At 35.8% G+C, this 22,381-nt stretch overlaps 2 protein-coding genes across 2 annotated transcripts in view; both read left to right on the forward strand.

Annotated features, from left to right (window-relative positions):
• The window catches only part of LOC127834498 (uncharacterized), a 213,288-nt gene that overhangs the window by 145,305 nt on the left and 45,602 nt on the right, over positions 1-22,381 (forward strand). The window lies entirely within an intron of this gene.
• LOC127834506 (solute carrier family 17 member 9-like) overlaps positions 1-22,381 on the forward strand; it is a 44,874-nt gene that overhangs the window by 6,050 nt on the left and 16,443 nt on the right. The window contains 5 exon segments of the mRNA XM_052360381.1: positions 5,597-5,723; positions 6,793-7,012; positions 15,606-15,718; positions 18,912-18,984; positions 21,964-22,126. Coding sequence (XP_052216341.1) covers positions 5,597-5,723; positions 6,793-7,012; positions 15,606-15,718; positions 18,912-18,984; positions 21,964-22,126 — 696 coding nt within the window.

Raw genomic sequence — 22,381 nt, forward strand, 5'->3', positions numbered from 1 at the left:
GTACATGTGGAGTAAGAGCAATTAAAGATATGCTCAAATTTTGTGTTTATTTTATTTTAATTAGTTTAAACCTATTTATTGTAGCTCGATTGCATCGAAAGCCGTAGGCTTATATAAACCCTCTCGAGTCCGTTTTCTGGGACTAGAACCAGTACTTGGTGTCTTTTGGGGGAGATCAAAGGAACGCTTCCAGTGGGTTCGAACCCCTGACCTCCCGATCGCTACGCGGACACCATATCCACTACGCCACAGCAATCTTTTAAATATTTTAATTGTTTACGACTATCGCAGAAAATAAAAAAGTATAAAGAACTTGCTTAAAAAATAAACCGTTACTGATGTGTGTTGCGGTTGTGCGTAATTTAAGTTATAAAATAATACAATTAATTTGGAATCAAACATCTTATTTGATTGCTCCCGACCATTTAAAGTAACATTACTACTCAAAATCAAAGAACATTTCATACAATTGTTGGTAAAATAAACTTAACCAATTAAAAATCAGTGTTCCTTATGGCAATTGCCAAAATTTCAACGCCAGATGTGGACTGGTAAAATAGATGTTTGTAGATACAAAATGCTTGTTTTCATTATTGTTATGCATATCTATTCATACGACACATATACACTAAAATGGTGTTCATGTGTCGTATGAATAGATATATTCGCGGGAATTAATTGTGGCCACAAATAAATAAACACGAGCATTTTGCATCTACAAAAATCTATGTAATCATACCACATCTAGCGTTGAAATTTTGGAGATTGCTATAAGGAACACTGATTGTTAAGGTGTTAACTTTATTTTACGAAATACTTAACGAAATTTTCGTTGATATTGAGCGCTAAAGAGACTTTAAAATTTGTTCACATTATTTTCTTAACGGCGACTATAACTTAACAGTACCAATATTTAATATATTCAGATCCAATAGATATATAGTTTCTTTCATATTTACGAAATTCGCTATATACCTGCAACACATTTTTATGCCCCCATTTCGAAGAAAAGGGGGTATATAAATTTCGCACTGTCCGTCGGTCAGTCGGTCGGTCGGTCACACTTTGTGTCCGCTCTCTTATTCAAATAGTTTTCATCCAATCTTTACCAAACTTAGTCAGAAGTTGTTTCCAGACAATATCTAGGTCAAGTTCGAATATGGGTCATGCCGGGTCAAAACTAGGTCACGGGGTCACTTAGTGCATTTCAAGGATTAAGCATGGTGTCTGCTCTCTAATTGAAGTAGTTTTCATCTGATCTTTACTAAACTTGGTCAGAAGTTGTATCAAGACAATATCTAGGTCAAGTTCGAATATGGGTCATGCCGGGTCAAAAACTAGGTCACTGGGTCACTTAGTGCATTTCAAGGATTTAGCATGGTGTCCGCTCTCTAATTGAAGTAGTTTTCATCTGATCTTTACTAAACTTGGTAAGAAGTTGTATCAAGACAATATCTAGGTCAAGTTCGAATATGGGTCATGCCGGGTCAAAAACTAGGTTACGGGGTCACTTAGTGCATTTCAAGGATTAAGCATGTTGTCTGCTCTCTAGTTTATGTGGCTTTCTGATTTATTTAGATATTCTAAGACATTTTTATGCCCCCGAAGGAGGGCATATAGTGATCAGACTGTCCGATCGTCTGTCTGTCACACTTTGCGTTTAGATTTCGAAAAATGCTCATAACTTCTATGTCGCTTCAGATAGCAATTTCATATTTAACATGCATGTGTATATGGACAAGGCCTTTCCATACGCACACAAATTTTGACCCCTGTGACCTTGACCTTGAACTTAGGGTCCGCATTTAGGTTCGAAATCTGCATTTAGGATTTGAAAAAAGCTAATAACTTCTACCAAGCGTTTACACAGTTATACTTTTATGTAGTGACAAAGTTACAGTTGGGGGCATCCGTGTCCTGTGGACACATTTCTTGTTCTTTGCGCATGACACAATACAATCTAATAAACGACCAGTAGTTGGAAGCAAGATTTTCCATGGGTCACAGAATGTTTTTCAATATTTTGTTTGCTTTCTGTTTTTTTAATATTATAATATATGACTTGAATGAAATGAACTGAGGACAAATACATAAATATTAAAAGAAATGTTGTGATTTGGTAGCTCCAAAGAAGTGGGGATTTTGATTTATAGCATTTAGAAAGTATATAAAGAATTCGACACCAACCGCCTGCCGCAGTGCCTGACCAAATTCTTGGGGATATGCCAGTATATATATATTATTCGCTTGTTATTCTTGTCTGTTTATCATTACATTTTAATTAGTGACAATAATCAAATGAAAAATCTCTCCAAAACACCTATCACACCAACACATCATCATTTTGCACAGCACCTCGAACAACACTGACAAAGATCACACTCACATACAGAACAATTCTTTAAAACGCAACCTTCCCTACGCATAACACACTTTCACCCATCTCTTTAGTCAACAAAGTCTTTAATACATACAGCCTCAAGCACTCAACACTCTTAAACGTCTCTCTCAGTCCACTGTCTCCCACTAACGAACGACCATACGGATAGACAACTGCAAGGGACGGGTTCTATATGCTTTTATTAATTTCTCGTATTAATTATAAGTCATATGTAGCACTTGTGAATGTTTACAGTAAAAAGGTGTGATGATGATTCCCAAAACCGTCTTTAATGTACTGTTCTAGTTACCAGTTTTATATTACATGGTACAACTTCTTGCGAATCAAGCTGCGATAAACTCTTAATTTCTTTGTGCCCGACGTCAATCAAAAATTATTGTTGATAGTTAACCCCGCCCTCATAAGCATTCGCGTAACCGATTGGACGATGAACATCACAGTTTGACGACTGGAAAGTTACCTGATACATCCTTGTCGGCATTTAAATGCTGTGTAATGTGGCAAGAATAATCGATATGCGCGTCATGCTTTTCTCTTATCAGTGGATTATCCATTACCCCATGTGGTGTTTATGGCGATTACTTGTGAAAGTAGGTACCGAGTGCTCTTTTAAAACAGGGAATATTGATACTCTGATAGGGAAACCTTGATTTTTTTTGACAATCTCCACTTTCTTTTACTGAAAAATACACTGATCGGAAAATTTCAAGCACCCCGGGGACTCTGATTCCAAAATTCAAGCGCCCCGGTGAGGGATCGTTTAATGGCCTGTGGAAAGCACTGAAATGTTCATCTATTGGATTTAAGTTATTATATATACACAAATCAAGCATAATATCAGTGTCATTTTCTTATAAAATATTATCATGGCTTTACAATAAAGAAAACAATCAAGGTTTTTTGTGTGACAAACCAGACATCAGCTACAGTTACATACATATATACTTTAAAATAAAAAGATAAATACTTTTATTAGCTCGACTATTATATATGAAATATATATAGTGGAGCTATCCTACTCACCCCAGCGTTGGCGTTTCCGTTCCGTTAGCGTGCAAATGTTAAAGTTTTCGTACTATCACAATTATTTTCATTGTCCCTTGACATATTGCTTTCATATTTTGCATACTTGTTTACCAACATGACCCCAACCTATAAACAAGAGCAGACAACTCTTATCAAGCATTTTGTCATAATTATGGCCCCTTTCCACTTACAATATGCAGCAAATGTTAAAGTTTTTGTACTACCCCATTTATAAGCTCGACTATTATATATGAAATATATATAGTGGAGCTATCCTACTCACCCCGGCGTGGGCGTTCCGTGCCGTGCCGTTAGCATGCAAATGTTAAAGTTTTCGTACTACCCCAATTATTTTCATTGTCCCTTGACATATTGCTTTCATATTTTGCATACTTGTTTACCAACATGACCCCAACCTATAAACAAGAGCAGACAACTCTATCAAGCATTTTGTCATAATTATGGCCCCTTTTTCACTTAGAATATGCAGCAAATGTTAAAGTTTTCATACTACCCCATTTATTTTCATTGTCCCTTGACATATTGCTTTCATATTTTGCATACTTGTTTACCAACATCACCCCAACCTATAAACAAGAGCTGACAACTCTATCAAGCATTTCGTCATAATTATTGCCCCTTTTATACTTAGAATATGCATATTATTAATAAATCTATGTTGAAGCTGAAGCACTGCTAATACCCATAAAAAATGACAAACTGAACAGATAATTTGAACAGAGCTAACGTTAAAGAATCAGATCAGGTGCTGAAAATACTTAATATTGCAATTGAAATTTCAATGTTTATACATGATGGCAATGTATTTTTCCCGGGAGGACAAAGAGGCATGGCACATTACTTTCAAAAACGGCATTTTAACGAACATTTTAGGCAGAAAAGGGCAAAAAAATTCCGTGAATACCTGGTTTGGAAGGAACATGTAATCAGGGGCAGTTTTGGGAAAAACATAAAAATAGAAACGAGCACATTTAATGGTAAATAATGTATTTAACTTACTTTAATTATTAGAAATATATTTACCTTGCAATTAAGTTCCATGTTGTTTCAGTAAACTGTACTGCAAGACATACATGATAAAGCAATATATGCATATAAATCTGATTATACACAGATCCACTAACATATAATTGAAACAATGTTTGTCTTTTTTCATTTTGTAACGATTATGTTTTCAGATGTTTTAACTTTGCGAGTAACTGAAACTAACATTTTCAAACACTCGTTTCCGTTACATACATGTATATCCTCTATTCCGCTGAGAAGATTACTCATAAATATGTTTTTTGTAATTAAAACGTTTTATGCATCGTTGATTATCAAAGGTCTTCAATCTTTAAGTGCCATTTTTGCAGAGAATCACCAGTTTTCACATTTAAAAAAAAGCTCTTCGTTGTTTTACCAAAAGTAAAGATATCAGGCAAAAAAAGGTCCGTTTGGGGTCTCCTTGGAAAAAAACATGGTCAGTAGATAGGTTGTTTTTTTTGTCTTTCGGGTACTATAATGGAAGGCTACTAAAGCTTATTATAAGAAATACATGTATATATATGCTTTGTTTGCTTGATATTACATCTTATATGAACGAAAATGAACAAAAAAAATTATTATGTTTTTTTGGGGGGGGGGGGACCCCAATAAAAAGTTTAGGGTCGGCGCCAATTCGGGAGACACGAAATTGACCTATTTTTTGGCCTTAGGGATGTTTGTGTTTATGAAATTCTTTAGCACATTCATCATCCATATTGCCCAAATTTTGGTTTTTAAAATAGAAATCGTAATGGATTATTGGGTAATGGATAGAGTTGGAACATGCAAAAATTTATCAATATATTTAACATGACGTTTATTTATAGATCTCTGGAACATGTTTGTATTTATCGATATCACATTCGGTAGGGTCTATTAGAATTTTGAAATAAAAGTGGGACTTGAAAATTTATGTACAGGCAAATCAGGGCCGACACTTTCTACCCAAACTTTTTTAGCTATTAAGTCCCTTTATAAGAAAAATACAATTGAAGTGGAAACAGTCATCAATGATAAGCCTGTGCAATGTGCACAGGCTATCTTTGGAGGACAGTTAACACACATGTATTAAGCCCTGTTTTATCATATCAAGGCTTATTTGTAGAAGTATTATCTTTACAGGACTGAGAAGAAGCAGTGGATGATCGGCTTATTCTGGGGATGTGCTACTCTGTACTCATGTCGGACAGTCATGCCACTGGTGGCTGTACCCATGTCCAAGGAACTGGGTTGGGACAAAACAGAATCGGTACCACTCTCTGCGGTTACTTTGTATTTGAGCCGTGCTTATACTGACCTCTGTTTTGAGGAGAGATTTATATGATTGCATGTAATCAGGGTTTGTCCCAGGAAAATTTGACAGCCTTGAATGGTATTTAAAATTTTACATTTTAAGATCTCTAAGATGTTGCTATCATGGGTATACTTAAATGAGTCTGTACACTTTTTGTTATACTTTGTTGAAAAACAAACGATTAACAATGAAAACATGATTAATTTCATTAATTGGTTCTTAATAACGTTTCATACGTACAATTCACAAAACTTTATACAGATACAGATGTTCAAAAATTCAGGCCTCACTTTTTATACTGCAAACTCTAACAGGCCCACAGGGATCTTACTGCCACTGTTTACAACGTAAAACATACAAATTGTCACCAGTTGTTGGCAACTTAAATCTGCTGTACAGTGAACATCAGTTAATCCTCCCTTGTTACTTAAATAACAAACATTTAAATAAATAAATTGTGTAACATTATTGTGATTATTATTTGTATATATGTTGTGGTTATATAAAGCACTTGAAGTAACTTCATAAGTAATGATAAGCTTTATTTTTATGAAAAAATTGGCCTGAACCAGCAATACACCATATTTGCCCTGGGGAAATCCTGTGCATTTGTTTTATTTTAACTCTTTCAGTGCGGGAACCTAATTTTGAAGGTCTGTGCAAACAGTTTGGATCCAGATGAGATGCCACAGAACGCGGCATCTCATCAGGATCCAGACTTTTTGCTTTTCTGATAGTACTATTTGAAAAAAATCTAAGAAAATGCTAATTTTAGAAATTTAGCAGACAACATTTTAGCAGACAACAAATTTCCCAGCATGCAAAGGGTTAGTCTTGCTCTGAGAAAAGGGGGTTTCATGCATGTACGTAAAGCTGCGCCCAGATTATTTCGCACAGGCTAATGCAGGACCAAATATTATCGCTTAATACGAAAATAAAAATAAAGGAGAAAGTGTTTTGCCAAAAATAAGCCCAATTTTTTAAAGCAAGGCTCAGTGAAAATGTTCAATGCTGTTTTTTCCAGGGTTCAGTCTTGTCAGCTTTTTTCTGGGGCTACACAATGACCCAGTTTCTTGGTGGATATCTCAGCGACAGAATTGGCGGTGATGTGGTCATACCCATAGCAGCTTGTTGCTGGTCACTGGTCACTTTTTGGACTCCCCAGCTGGTGTATTTATTTGAGGACAAGATTCTTACGCTGAGGCTTGTTATACTATCTAGGGTATTGCTTGGAGTTTTTCAGGGTGAGTTACTAGGGATGGAAAATATTTGATCCTCGCTTTGAGAAAAGGAGATTAATGTATTTACATAAAGTGTTGTCCCCTGAATCAGGGAAAACACTTTTTTTCTTATCAACTGGTTTTCTTTACAAAGATACTAAACTTTGCACAAAAAATTACATAAAAGCAGAAAGTTTCATCTCTGATTAGCCTATGCAGACAGCACAGTCTAATCTTGGCAATACTTTAACTCTTTCAGTGCTGGAACCGAATTTTGAAGGCCTTTGCAAACAGTTTGGATCCAGATGAGACGCCACAGAACATGGCGTCTCATCAGGATCCAAACTGTTTGCTATTCTGATAGTATTCTTTGAAAAAAATCTAAGAAAATGCTAATTTTATAAATTCAGCAGACGACATTTTAGCAGACGACAAATTTCCCAGCATGCAAAGCGTTAAGCGCTAGCATTAAGCTGTGTTTTCACAGAGTGAGGCTCATTTATATTTTGCAAACTTTTGTTTTCTGAAGTTACGGGTATGTGATAATACCGGGTTTGTTTGATTTGGTTGCATAATAGTACAATGTATTATGTTATACAGCTGCTGGAGTTGTTAAATGAACAATTTCTGTAAATGTTGTTGAACATTTCTAGTTTTTGTCCCTTTTACTTTCTCAGATAATACATGTATACACTTATTTCAGGGAATGCATTTAATGATCACAAATTACATACTTAAATATTTATTTACTAGATTTATTATTTATTATCTTTGTGATGCTAATACTCTCATTCATTGGCATTATTTTAAAAATAAATTCTTGTGTACTTATTAAATGAATAACTTTCAGTGTCTTTAATTATGCTGTCTAGATTTCACTGACTATCACAGGACAGTTATCACTGTAGAATAGCCTTCAATTTTACTGGAGCTTAACTAACACGCATGCCCAAATGATAAACAAATATTTCAATGCTTGGTGTGAAATGACATGGCATGTACACATGCTAGAAAAACATATATTGTTATTGAATAATGTTGAGATCAAATTCATAAAAATTATTATCTAATATATGTATGAGCCGTACAGTCATATCAGGGATTACACTTTCTGCTTTTAGGACATTTTTCCTTTATAGGAAGTCTCTTCTAAATGAAAATAAGCAGAAATTATCGACCTTGATTAGCTCTACGGACACAGGCTTATATTGGGCGATACTGTACATACATGCATAAAGCGCCAGTTTTCTAAGGACTGGCTCATGTAAATGTTAACCTTTTCCCACTCAGAAGCAAAGTGAAAATGGCTGTGTGAAAACAGCATAAAAATAGAACAGACTGCGAGTAACTTGCAGTCTGTTCAGGTTTTATGCTGTTTGCTGCTCATCAGTATTTAAGGTTTGGAGTTGAAGCCTTAAAAAAATTGAATCTAGTTAGAAAGGTCAGTAATTAAATGTAACTTTCTAAAGGACTACATGTGCATCAAAATACGTATCTAAGTGGTAGAGGGTTAAGAAGGTACACAAGTATCATGCACAATATGCCCATGCTGATGCTGCCTTCTGTGTATGTAAAATGTATCATCAGGAGAGGGACTGGTGAATGCCGGTCGCCGTGGCCTAGTAGATATTGTGTACACGTAGCCAACAGGATGACATGGGTTTGATCCCCACTTTGAGAATGTTCTTTATATCTCCCCCAAAGGCAAAGTACTGGCTCCACCCAGGAAATGTACTCAACAGCGTTTCAAATAGCACAAGACTTTCTTTGAAATCAGGCTAAAATATATAGGTTTAAACTACGTAAAACTGGTGGTAATACTGGATTTGTAGGTGTGTTTATGCCGTGTATCACGAGCTTTATCGGCCAGTTTGTCTCGACACAACAGCGCTCATCCTCTGTTGCTTTCGTCGTCGCTGGGACTTACGGCGGGTGAGTTTGTTGCCGTAGCAACCAGAGGGTGAACTCCTGTTGGGATATCAAAGTGGACGATTTAACGCGATATGAGTTGCGCTCTGATAAAACAGGGTTGAATGAATTTGGTTAAAGTGTCATCCCAGATTAGCCTGAGCAGTTTAGACAGTCTTATCAGGGATCACATGTTTTGCTTTAACTGGACTTATGTCAAGAAGAGGCTTCCTTAACCCTTTGCATGCTGGGAAATTTGTCGTCTGCTAAAATGTCGTCTGCAGAATTTCTAAAATTAGCATTTTCTTCGATTTTTTTTAAAGAATACTATCAGAACAGCAAACAGTTTGGATCCTGATGAGACGCCACGTTCTGTGGTGTCTCATCTGGATCCAAACTGTTTGCAAAGGTCTTTAAAATCCGGTTCCCGCACTGAAAGGGTTAAAATGAAATATGCAATAAAAGCTGAAAGTGTCGTCCCTGATAAGCCTGTCCAGACTTCACAGGCTAATCTGGTACGACACTTAACACACATGCATTTAACCCAGTTTTCTCAGTGCAAAGCTAATCTACTTTGTTGTAGTGGCATGTGTAGTTCCTGTATGGGTGTATTCTGATAATCTGTATTATTGTTCAATGCCTTTTTCACATAATTAAAAGCGCAGGGTATTGCATTAAATTAACTATTAATGTTTACCTCTGTATTTTTGCAACCATGAGAAATAGGCCATTCATTGTTGTTTTGTGTTCTTTTGTTTGCCTGCTTGCTTGCTTTTAATCTATGTTATTATTTTATCATTTACTAATAACAGATGTAACCACTTTACTAGTTTAATAAAAACAATTTCGAAAGGTATGTAAAAATTGGTACTCATAAAATCCTGGGATTCCAAAATGAAATTTTTGTGTGTAGAACTGTTTTTTATAGGGTTTTTTTTAGTATTAAATAAACTAATTTATAGTATCTAACATGTATTTAACAATGTTGTCACATTATTTTTTTATGCACCCAGTAGGGTGGCATATAGCAGTTGAACTGTCCGTCAGTCAGTATGTCAGTCTGTCCGTCCGTCTGAAAAAAACATTGGCCATAACTTTTTCAATATTCAAGATAGCAACTTGATATTTGGCATGCATGTGCATCTCATGAAGCTGCACATTTTGAGTGGTGGAAGTTAAAGGTCAAGGTCATACTTCAAGGTAAAAAAATCAATAAAAAAAAATCAAAGCGCCGTTCTCATGAAGCTGTACATTTTTAGTGGTGGAAGTTCAGGGTCAAGGTCATCCTTCAAGGTCAATTTTTTGTCAAAGCGGCGCAATAGGGGGCATTGTGTTTCTGACAAACACATCTCTTGTTGTCCATGTTTTTGATTAAATTGCAAAATTTAATTAACCCAACCTCCGAATGGTTCATCAGTTAATATTTTGTAAGTTTAAAATTGTTAAATATACAATAAAAATGGACAATTTTGTGTATTTAAACATTTAGCAAAAAGTTGAGAAAAATAAGCTATTCACCATATGTGTTTGAACAACTCGAAAATGAAGAAGTAAAAAAAAAGAATTTTTTAATAAACTAATCATTTGTGTTAAGATTTAACATAAAACTATAGTTAAATGGCCTTCAATTAAACATTTAAATATAATTAGTAACATACATAAAGTTCATCATTATTGTTAAGACAAATAATACAATCGGATTCAAATTGAAACAAAAGGAAATTTAAGGGAATTTTTATTTCATAATGTCAGTGGTTGCCCTATAAAGTTATGTTATACTAATATAGTTATGGTCGAGGACTTAAAGCCTAATAAAATACAGAATAAATCTATCTGATATTGTTAATACTCTTATTGATTTCAATGTTTCTTGTTTTGCTTAATGAACAGTGTTGTTTTTTTCATTCAAATTTGGGTTAAGGTAGGGGGACCCATTACCAATGGAAATAAGTAAATATTTTACCCATTTGGACCTACAAATTCCCAATTGAAGGTTTCCACATTTTTTATGCCCCTGGATCGAAAGATCCAGGGTATTTTTTTTGGGCCTGTCTGTCATTGTATATGTGTGTGTGTGTGTGTGTCCCAAAACTTTAACCAAAACTTTAACCTTGGTCATAACTTTTGCAATATTCAAACTTTTGCAATATTCAAGATAGCAACTTGATATTTGGCATGCATGTGTATCTCATGGAGCTGCACATTTTGAGTGGTGAAAGGTCAAGGTCACCCTTCCAGGTCAAAGGTAAAAAAAAAATCAAAAACTTTAACCAAAACTTTAACCTTCTTGATAACTTGCAATATTGAAGATAGCAACTTGATATTTGGCATGCATGTGTATCTCATGGAGCTGCAAATTTTGAGTGGTGAAAGGTCAAGGTCATCCTTCAAGGTCAAAGGTCAAATTTATGGCTTCAAAGCAACGCAATAGTAGGCATTGTGTTTCTGACAAACACATCTCTTGTTTAATTTTGTAAATAAGTCTGGACATGTCAAATTATCTCCAAATCTAGCTCTATAAGTTGAACCTTAGAAAATATCATATTGAGATCACTTTCATTACCAATTTTAGAGTATTTGTAAGCATAAAATCTGCAACATTAATTTACCAATTTTAGGCGAAAGTATGCGATATTTTCCTATCCAAAGGGATCCATCTCCATTTCCAAAATAGCGAGAAAAAAACACTGATGGACTTTCGTGATGTTATGAGTGCAGTATTTTATGAGGCCATACATATGGCCATTAAATTACTTAATATATACAAAATGGAGGACCAATAATTGAAGATGAGCATTTCTTGTGAAATTATGAAGAGGACTTATGCATTCATCCTTCCAAATGTTTCAGATGTACTGAATTTCAGATAAATTCATTTATGATTGGTTTATAGTGCCCAAATCTGAGTAGCATTTATTAGCTTACTTATGAATAAATAAACAAATATACATTTTAAGCTCGCAAAGGTATTTTATACAGTTTTTCAAAGGATAATAGTCACATATTAAAATAGCATACTTGTGAACAAAAATATTAACATAATTGATAATTATAAGCTGCAAAATGTTACTGGTTTGATTCATTTTAACAAAATGCTGAACCTATTACAGGCCTCCAACATGTTAAATTTATGTGCCTGTGCACCCATTAACAGAAATTCCCAGCAAAGTATGACAATACAAAAGGGAACAAAAAGCAAGTAAACACTGTATTTGATACATACTTATTATACCCCCACAAACGAAGTATAGGGGGGTATATAGGAGTGAACTTGTTCGTAGGTCGGTCGTTCAGTCTGTTGGTCTGTCTGTCAGTCCGTATTAAGTGTCCACTCTCTAATTCAAGTAGTTTTCATCCGATCTTCACCAAACTTGGTCAGAAGTTGTATCTTCATGATGTCTAGGCCAAGGTCGAACATGGGCCTTGCCAGGTCAAAAACTAGGCCACGGGGTCACTTGGTGCGTAATAAACATTCAGCATGTTCTCCGCTCTCTAATTCAAGTAGTTTTTATCAGATCTTCACCAAACTTGGTCAGAAGTTTTATCTAGATGATCTGAAGGCCAAGTTCGAACATGGGCCATGCCAGATCAAAAACTAGGTCACAGGGTCACTTAGTACGTTCTACACATTGAGCATGGTGTCCGCTCTCTATTTCAAGTAGTTTAAATCCGATCTTCACCACACTTGGTCAGAAGTTGTAACTAGATGATGTGTAGGTCAAGTTCGAACATGGGCCATGCCGGGTCAAAATCTAGGTCACGGGGTCACTTAGTGTGTTTTGAACCTCACCATGTTGTCCGCTCTCTAATTCAAGTAGTTTTTATCCAATCTTCACCAAAATTGGTCAGAAGTTGTACAGTACACTCCACGCGTTTTCCCCAATTTCCCTCCATACTCCGCGGGTTTCGACCTGGAGGGAGATTAAGAAAATCCCGCTATACGCGGCGTTTGCATGATTTTGGACGCGGCGGTTAACGATCGGCAAAACTGATTAGCCGACGCGGCGGCCCTGGGCGTTGGCAACGCGGGGGAAACTCCGCGTTTTACGAGATAACGATCAATTTAATTTTGTTTGACTTCATGATTTTCAAGTAAAATTACATTTATTACAAGTACATACATGTACATGTAGTATAATATTTACAATTAAAAAAACAACCAAGATAGATCGATCCCGACGTGGTTGTAGAAGTAGTTGTTGTTGTATAGAAAACTCGTTGATTTACGACACACAAAACGTCGTCTTTTAACTAATACTTACCAATTAATATAAACACAGTTTGCAACATTGTTTTTATTTTGATAATTTAATCCAAAGTTTACATGTTAGCAGGTGATTTTATACTGAACATGTATACAAATGACCAAGGACCCTAAAAATCTCGCAAATCTGTGTGAATTGACAGTTTGACGTAATCAAAGAAAAGCTGCTTCCTGTCTAAAGGCATAACTTACTCAAGTAAACACGTTCAACGAATGCATAAGGAATGGTTTTAATTGTCGGAACAAAGTCAATTCTCTGCTCGCTAATGCATTGATTTTCTCTTTGTTTGTAGGTTATTCCATTGATTGCTAAAAGGTGGTAACTATTGAGTTGATAATTGCATTTAATATTCACAGTTGTATTCTTGTTGCGTCGACATTCTAAACAATGTTTACCAGTAATTATGGACCAAATCGGCAGAGTGACATTCACACATGTTAATCCCTTTTGTCAAAACACCGCAGACAGCAGTCTACACAATAGGTCAGTAGACAAGCTTTGCGTGTTTTCATAACGTCAAACACTTAAAATCCAGTTCCGCCCAGATGTCTTCTTTAATCAGTTTACAGTATAATTAGTGTTAAAATAATTACTCTACTAAAATACCGTAACAATAAAGATTCGGCGTGTTCGATTTGAAATTATTTTAGAGGAAATATCAACTTATTCGCGATATAATGTCGTTAATAAATACCAAAGAAACTTTTAACCGAAATCAACAAAATTCAATGTTCTCTGCGCTACAAAGTTTGTATCAAAAAAATCAATACACGCACGCTTTGCAGGAGTATACATTGTACATTGACCTTGTACATTGCAGGATAATTTTCGCGCGCTTTTGTCGGGAAATATACATGACTGTATATTGGAAGCATTTGTAAACGTCGTGTTAACAATTAAAAATCGTAGTGTGTTTCGGATTACTAATTATTATTCTCATTTGGAAATTTTATGGAACATTTATTCTTGTGTCATATGTGTTATGATTTAAATATTAATTTGTCAAATGTATTATATTAGACTAATTCCTATTGTAGACGTACATGTGAATTAAAAAACATTATTTTTATACGTATTAATTTTGTATACAATTATCTTTTTTATACATGTCCTACAGTATTTAAACAATATATTATAACAATGTTTTTATTTTTTGGCATGCCCAGTAGCACACTGCTAATGCGGCGTTGCGCGGCGATCACTGATAAGAACGGAAAGTGTCTGCATTTACCGACTAGCCTAAAGTAATACACGCCGCGGGAATTAGCGAACGCGGCGTTACGCCGAGCGTTTTATCGAGTTCACCTCGCTCTTCCAACGCCGCGTGAACACTCGCTAGCAGAAAAAAACCCGCTGAGGGAGCGCGTTTTTGGGGGAAAACGCGTGGAGTGTACTGTATATTGATAATGTCTAGGGCAAGTTTGAATATGGGTCATGCCGGGTCAAAACTAGGTCACGGGGTCACTTAGTGCTTTTTAAACATCACAATGTTGTTCGCTCTCTAATTCAAGTAGTTTTCATCCAATCTTCACCAAACTTGGTCAGAAATTGTATCTAGATGATGTCTAGGTCATGTTTGAATATGGTTCATGCTGGGTCAAAAACTAGGTCACAGGGTATCTTAGTGCGTTTTAAACCTCACCATGTTGTCCGCTCTCTAATTCAAGTAGTTTTCATCCAATCTTCACCAAACTTGGTCACAAGTTTTATCTAATTGCTCTCTAGGACAAGTTTGAACATGGGCCATTCCGGGCCTAAAACTAGGTCACAGGGTCAGTTTTTAACATTCAGCATGGTGTCCGCTCTCTAATTCAAGTAGTTTACATCTGATCTTCACCAAACTTGGTCAGAAGTTTAATGGAGATGATCTTAAGGCCAAGTTAGAGAATGGGCCTTTCTGGGTCAAAAACTAGGTCAAGGGGTCACTTAGTGCGTTCTAAAAATTGAGCATGGTGTCCGCTGTTTTTTGTGAAGACGACATGCAAAATATTATGTGTCAATGCGGCAGGTGGGGGTATTCATCACGTCTTTGACAAAGCTCAAGTTAGAAATAGTTTACAATATTAAGAACTCACATTAATGTGTTTCTCCTATGAAATGTATTCTCGTTTGGCAAGATTTAAAAGTTTTTATAAAATTTTACTTGTTCTGCGTTTTTTGTTCCTCTTTGGCCATTGGTCCTCGAACAAAAACGGCTATTAAGGGTAACAGTCTGTTCACTTTTTGACCCAAATAAAATTAGTTTTAAAAGCAATAATAAATCGAACATATATAAATTATTTAAGCATAATAATGTGTTTACTATTTACTCATATATAGAAGGGTTAAAAATGAAAATAAATAGGTAACATGATCCGTAATCAATGGCTGTTTAAGTTTTGAGCCACCAGGTCCTGTGTTACTGTGTTACAACCTTGAACATGGCTTATTTCTCATTCCAACAGGATTTCACTACCCCGGTGTTAGTTCATTAATATCCCGGAAGATTCCAGAACAAGATCGTTCGTTTACATTTGCTGTAGTATGCTCTGGTACCCAACTGGGGTAAGGCTTTCTTGTGTTTCCTGTCTGTCTGGTCCCCTGCATAGTTTACCAATTAGAATCGTTCTGGGAAAACTGGGATCAGTGCATGTGTGTTAAGTGTCATTCCATAGTCTGCACAGGCTAATAAGGGATGACACTTTCCACCGACATCAGATTATAGTTTAGAAGCGTCCTACTGAAATAGAAAATTATTAAAAGGGGAAGATGTTGTCCCTGATAATCCTGTGTGTGCTCAATAGAATCTTGGATAACACTTTACCCATATGCATTTAGCCCAATTTTCCCTGAACGTGGCTTAAATGGTCTGCTAGACCTATATGCGCTATAGATCGGTTCCCTACATATCTAAGTCCTTGTATGCTAGACTACATGTACTTAACTGTTTAACTCTTTCCCACTCAGAGGCAAAGTGATAATTGCTATGTGCAAACAGCATAAAACCAGAACAGCCTGCAAGTAACCTTAGGTTGGAAATGAAGCCTTTAAACCTTGAATCTAGTAAGAAAGGCCTTTAGTTAAATTTAACTTTTGAACTCTTAGAGACTACAAAGACGTCAAGATATGTATCTTAGTTGTAAAGGGTTAACCAACTGTCTTATCACACTCCTTTCCATTGAAACACTCCTGAGTATAAGACATTAATGAAATTAACATGAAATAATGCTGTTTAAATTGTATGTCAGTTTGAAAGTTATTTTTATGCCCCCTTTCGAAGAAAAGGGGGCATTTAGTTTTCGTACTGTCAGTCTGTCTGTCAGTCTGTCACACTTTGTTTCCGCTCTCTAATTCAATTAGTTTTCATCTGATCTTTACCAAACTTGGTCAGAAGTTGTATCTAGACAATATCTAGGTCAAGTTCGAATATGTGTCTTTCCGGGTCAAAAACTAGGTCACGGGGTCACTTAGTGCATTTCAATAACTTCTATCAAAGCGTTTATTGGGGGCATATGTCATCCTATGGAGACAGCTCTTGTTTAATATCAGCAAATGTTATCAATTATTTATGATAATGATTCTTGGTTTTATTTACGGTAGTAATTGTTTTTTTAACTCTACTTTGGTATGTTATCACAAAGAAAATGCACAGGCATGAACAGCATTATTCTGAGCCCAATGTGTACATCATAATGGCTGTGTCTGTAGAAAATGAGTCTTTCGGTAGATGCGGCCAGCGCTGTCTACATTAAAGTCACTTAAGGTTTTGTGGTCTTGTTAGCAGACTGGGTAGCTTTTTACCAGACTGCGCTGACATGCAGGCTGGTCTGGAGCTACGCTGGCCACATGGAATAAGACCCATTATACCATGACGTCTTATTAGCAAAATACTGTCTGTCATCCCTTTGGTATTTATTCAAGACTTGCATTTCATTGATTTTTTTTTAAATTCTTCAACACAGAAATCTCTTCACTGAACTCTTATTACAGTACAGCCAAAGCGGAACAAACGTATTTCGCGATCCGCGGCGGCAAGGCGAAACGAGTCGATGCCGCGTCAGTCGTTGAAGCCGCATCAGTATGCGGCGGCAAGTCGCATTTCGCCGCGAAACTTCGCATCTGTCCGCTGAGGCATGCCGCGGTCCGCGACATGATGCCGAGTCAATGCGATCATGAAATTTTTTATTTTTTTTAATTATTAGTTACATGTAGTTAACAAATTTTGAAAAACAATTATAATAATAATTAAAATCATAATAAATTTATTGTGCGCGGATTGTATTAGCATATACATGTAAGCATAGTTAATGTGTCTGGCCAATTATTAAGTTTGTTTCCCGCCCGTAGCGTATGTAAGTCACACATAAACAAGGTCAAGTAATTATGTTTTCGCACATACAAGTGGTCAAGGCTTCAGCATATGGTGGATTTATAAATTAATTGCATGTTGATTCCGCTATTATATTTTAGCTGAGAAAATTAGCAGTTTGAAGCCACATCAATAATCAAGACGGTGACGACGTATTTGTAGTTTTGTTAATTATCAGCTTATTATAACTATTGTTTGAATATGCATATATAAACACGTTTTATTTTGTTCATATTATCGATTAATATCGCTATTAATTACCCGATAATCCCGTATATTCCAGTTTTAAAGCAAATGCTGGTAAATATTTACGATACACAAACATTCTCGATATTTCCTTAAGTATCAAATACATTTGGGCATTTGTTACTATTTATAGAGATGATGAAATAACGTCTAATAGGGGCGTTTTTTTTCTCCACTGAACACGCGATTTACGCCTGACGTGATGTTCATGTATTTATACAACACAAAATACACCCAAACTTTCCAAACGACGTTCTACATGTCTGCATAATTTTCGCGCGCTTTTTATGAAACAAAGGATATTTTAGCACTGTTTATTTGACGCTAGAATTTGCCAAAGGATGCGTTAGCATTAAAATTCGGAAGTGTGTTTCGGATTACAAATATAATAATGATAATCGAACGAAACATAAACAGTTGCGCGTAATTAATTCTACGCTACACATACATGTATGTAAATGTAGGTGGATATCTTTTCACTCGATCCGCCGCGTATGTTTGCGGCGGATTTACTCCGCGAAAGTACGCGAGGTTAATACAGACTCGGCGTCGTTTCGCGGATCGATGCCGAGTGCCTCGGCGATACGCCGCGTGAACACACGATTCGGCCGCCGCGGACTAATAATCTGGCCGTGGCGTAGCCGCGGATTATGTTTGTGCCGCTTTGGCTGTACTGTATATAATCAACTTATTATAATAAAGAATAAATATGAGCGGCGGTCTGTGAAAAGGGGGTTTAATGCATGTGTGTAAGTGTCGTTCCAGATTAGCCAGTGCAGTCTGCACAAGCTAATCAGACACGACACTTCCTTCTAAACTTAATTTCTTCTATGAAGAGGCTTTCTTTAAACGGAAAATATCATAGAAGCGTAAAGTGTTGTCCCTGAGTAGCCTGTGCAAACTGCACAGACTAATCAGGGATGACAGTTTACGCACATGCATTAAACCCCTCTTTCACGGAGTATGGCCCATATAAAGAAATGTATTTCTGTTTATGTTTCTACTTGCATTGAACACCTTGTGAATCTAGACATTGACTTTTTCTTAATTATACAATATATTTCCGATTGTTGCAACTTTAGGGTACACATCATGTGTTCTTTCATGATTTTGTTTGTTGGCACATAACACATAAAATATGTTATGACTGTTTCAGAACTCTTTTTGTGGCAGTGTAGGTTCGTTCATATTAGAGGTGTATGGTTGGGACTCCGTGTTTTATTTCTTAGGTAAAAATCTTCCTCTTAATTTTTTCCTGTAAATTCTCTAGAATTTTAATTTATTGGAAAGTACATGTAACCATTTATTAAGTATGCAGTTAGTGATGTTATTTATGTAAGTTGCACATTCAGTTTCTTAAAAGTTTAGCAAGTGCCGGGTCATTGTGTGCCTGATGTAATATTTAATACAACAACAATACGATGGTGCATGTAAGCTGAGCAATACATATAAAGTAAATTATTAGCACATGTACTCAAAGCAATATGATGATTTACTTCAATATAAATGTTCTACTCCTTTTAATTCCACTCCTACGTTTATTTAATATTTGTTCATTAAAATCATGTTTCCCCATCCCAGTTTGTATTTTATAATACAGTATATTATGAAACAGTATTTTATTTTATGGCTTTTTATGATGCAGTATTTATGATACGTTATTTAATAACATGTTGCTCTATGGAATATATGCCATATGGTTTATGTTATAGTATTTTATGATGCGGTATTTTATGTTACAGTATTTGATGTAAATGTATTTAATGATACAGTTTTTTTTATTATACCTCACTTTTATTCACAATGCTAAACTCCCATAAGCCATCGTGACATAGAAATACTGTCAGACCCAGCGGGAATAAATTTACTGTCCAAAAAATACTGTCTCCCGCTACCTCGGTAATCACGTGCCACCAGCGGGAAAAAAATTACTGTCCAAAAAATACTGTATCCCGCTGCCATAGTAACCACGTGCGGAATGTTCGAAAAATATACTGTCCCATTTGCGCATGCGCAGTACACAGTTTTGCATTTCCGTTTTATTTGGATAATTTATATATCGATTGCAGCTGAAACTGTGCTGTATAATAGATAAATGCCATTATTTTAGCATTGACTGGAGTCATAGAAAAAACTCAATTTAGTATAAACGTTTTCCGATTTCGGACGACGAATTTAAGGACGCACAGAACGTGTTTTTAATATTCTGTTATGAGTATGCCGTGTGTGATCCGATGCATCAATGGCACCTATGTTAAAATAATTTATCCGAGAACAGGGAACGACAAAAGTACTAACAAAAAGCAAAACGCGTTCAAAATAGTATCTTACCTTTAAAATCCATAAATAATCCATTTAAGTTCATGATTGACGATTGTACATCAAGGGTCTTTAATAATTAGTTTAGCATAATAAAATAAAGACCCTTATGCCATCCTATTACTATATTCAAATGAGTATATGAACACAATAAACTTTCTTCTTCATCACACGCTACGTCATGTACTCTACATTCTTGCTGTTCAAATGAACCGGAGCAGTTTATGAAATAATAGCCGTTTGTAAACTCGGTTGCATTTGCAGATTTCTTCATACAAACATATGTTTTAACTTGCACAATGTTTTATTTGTCTATAGTTAATGCTCTTATTGTACACGAAAATAATTTAATATATAAATACACAAAGAATGGAAAACATTCCATTACACAACAGATAAGTTAGTGTATGATACCCGTGTACAAAATGGGACATTCCGAATTCCAGTGTGGTGCTATTTTTACCATCTTATACTTTACACATCTATATGCCGGTGGTTAAATTCAACTTTGCGCGGTGAGGTTACGTTGCGGTATATCGTGTTTATACAATCGAGTTACTTTGAAGGTTACTAAACCAGAATAATTGCAAACTTACCAAGGTTTAAAAGTTACTGAGCGGTAACTTTAACCAGCGTTTATACAATTGGGTGCTGAACCACTCAATATATTAATTGTTGTTCATTGCTGAAATTAAATGCAATTATTGAATATTAAAATTGTTTATGATTTATATAAATTGCCCCTGTTTGAATAGTTTGTTCGGTATAATAAAATAAATATTACATGTCTGTCAGGGTGACAGTAAATTTGTCAACTTTCGGAAAAATACTGTCAACCTTGGCTTCGCCTCGGTTGACAGTATTTCCTCAAGTTGACAAATTTACTGTCACCCTGTCAGACATGTAATATTTATATAATGATACAGTATTTGATGTTACTGTATTTTATAATACGGTATTTTATGATACAGTTTTTATGTCCCCCACTATAGTAGTGGGGGACATATTGTTTTTGCCCTGTCTGTTGGTCTGTCTGTTGGTCTGTTTGCGCCAACTTAACATTTTGCAATAACTTTTGCTATATTGAAGATAGCAACTTCATATTTGGCATGCATGTGTATCTCATGAAGCTGCACATTTTGAGTGGTGAAAGGTCAAGGTCATCCTTCAAGGTCAGAGGTCAAATATATGTGGCCAAAATCGCTCATTTTATGAATACTTTTGCAATATTGAAGATAGCAACTTGATATTTGGCATGCATGTGTATCTCATGGAGCTGCACATTTTGAGTGGTGAAAGGTCAAGGTCATCCTTCAAGGTCAGAGGTCAAATATATGAGGCCCAAATCGCCTATTTTATAAATACTTTTGCAATATTGAAGATAGCAACTTGATATTTGGCATGCATGTGCATCTCATGGAGCTGCACATTTTGAGTGGTAAAAGGTAAAGGTCAAGGTCATCCTTCAAGGTCAGAGGTCAAATATATGTGGCCCAAATCGCTTATTTTATGAATACTTTTGCAATATTGAAGATAGCAACTTGATATTTGGCATGCATGTGTATCTCATGGAGCTGCACATTTAGAGTGGTGAAAGGTCAAGGTCAAGGTCATCCTTCACAAGGTCAAGGTCATCCTACAAGGTCAAACATCATATAGGGGGACATTGTGTTTCACAAACACATCTTGTTTATTATACAGTATTTTATGTTTTAGTATTTTATGATACAGTTTTTTTATTATTATACATTATTTTATGTTACAGTATTTTATGATACAGTATTTTATTATAAAGTATTTCATGATATGGTATTTTATGTTACAGTATTATATGGCACAGTGTATTATAGTACAATATTTGAAGCTCTCATGTAACACATTTACTACAGGTTTGCTAGGAATGCTATGGATGTTATGTATGCGCTATTTCTTGATACACCGTCACCGCCAGAAATACCTCCCATTCGTATCCATAGAGAGGAAGCCTCCCCCTCCATCCGCCATCAACGCCCCAACACCATGGGTCACACTCTTCTTTAAACCGGCTTTCTGGTTAGTATGTGCTGGTTATTTGTTAGTTGGATGGCAGGAACGTTAGGAATGCATTTAAGGCTTTTAAAGTTAACTTGAATTGAATTTTATAGTTTCGGAAAGTTTAAAGGCAACATAGTTTAATGCTTCTTGAGTTGACAACCATATGGAAAACCTTGGCTAAATTCATAAGTTGTCAAGTGTATTCGCAGATCGACCTGTTCAGTCTGCAGAGGCTTATCTGCATGGGACAACACTTTCTGCCTAGACTGGATT

The sequence above is a fragment of the Dreissena polymorpha genome, chromosome 6 (genome assembly GCF_020536995.1).
Source record: "Dreissena polymorpha isolate Duluth1 chromosome 6, UMN_Dpol_1.0, whole genome shotgun sequence".
Taxonomy (NCBI): Eukaryota; Metazoa; Mollusca; class Bivalvia; order Myida; family Dreissenidae; genus Dreissena; species Dreissena polymorpha.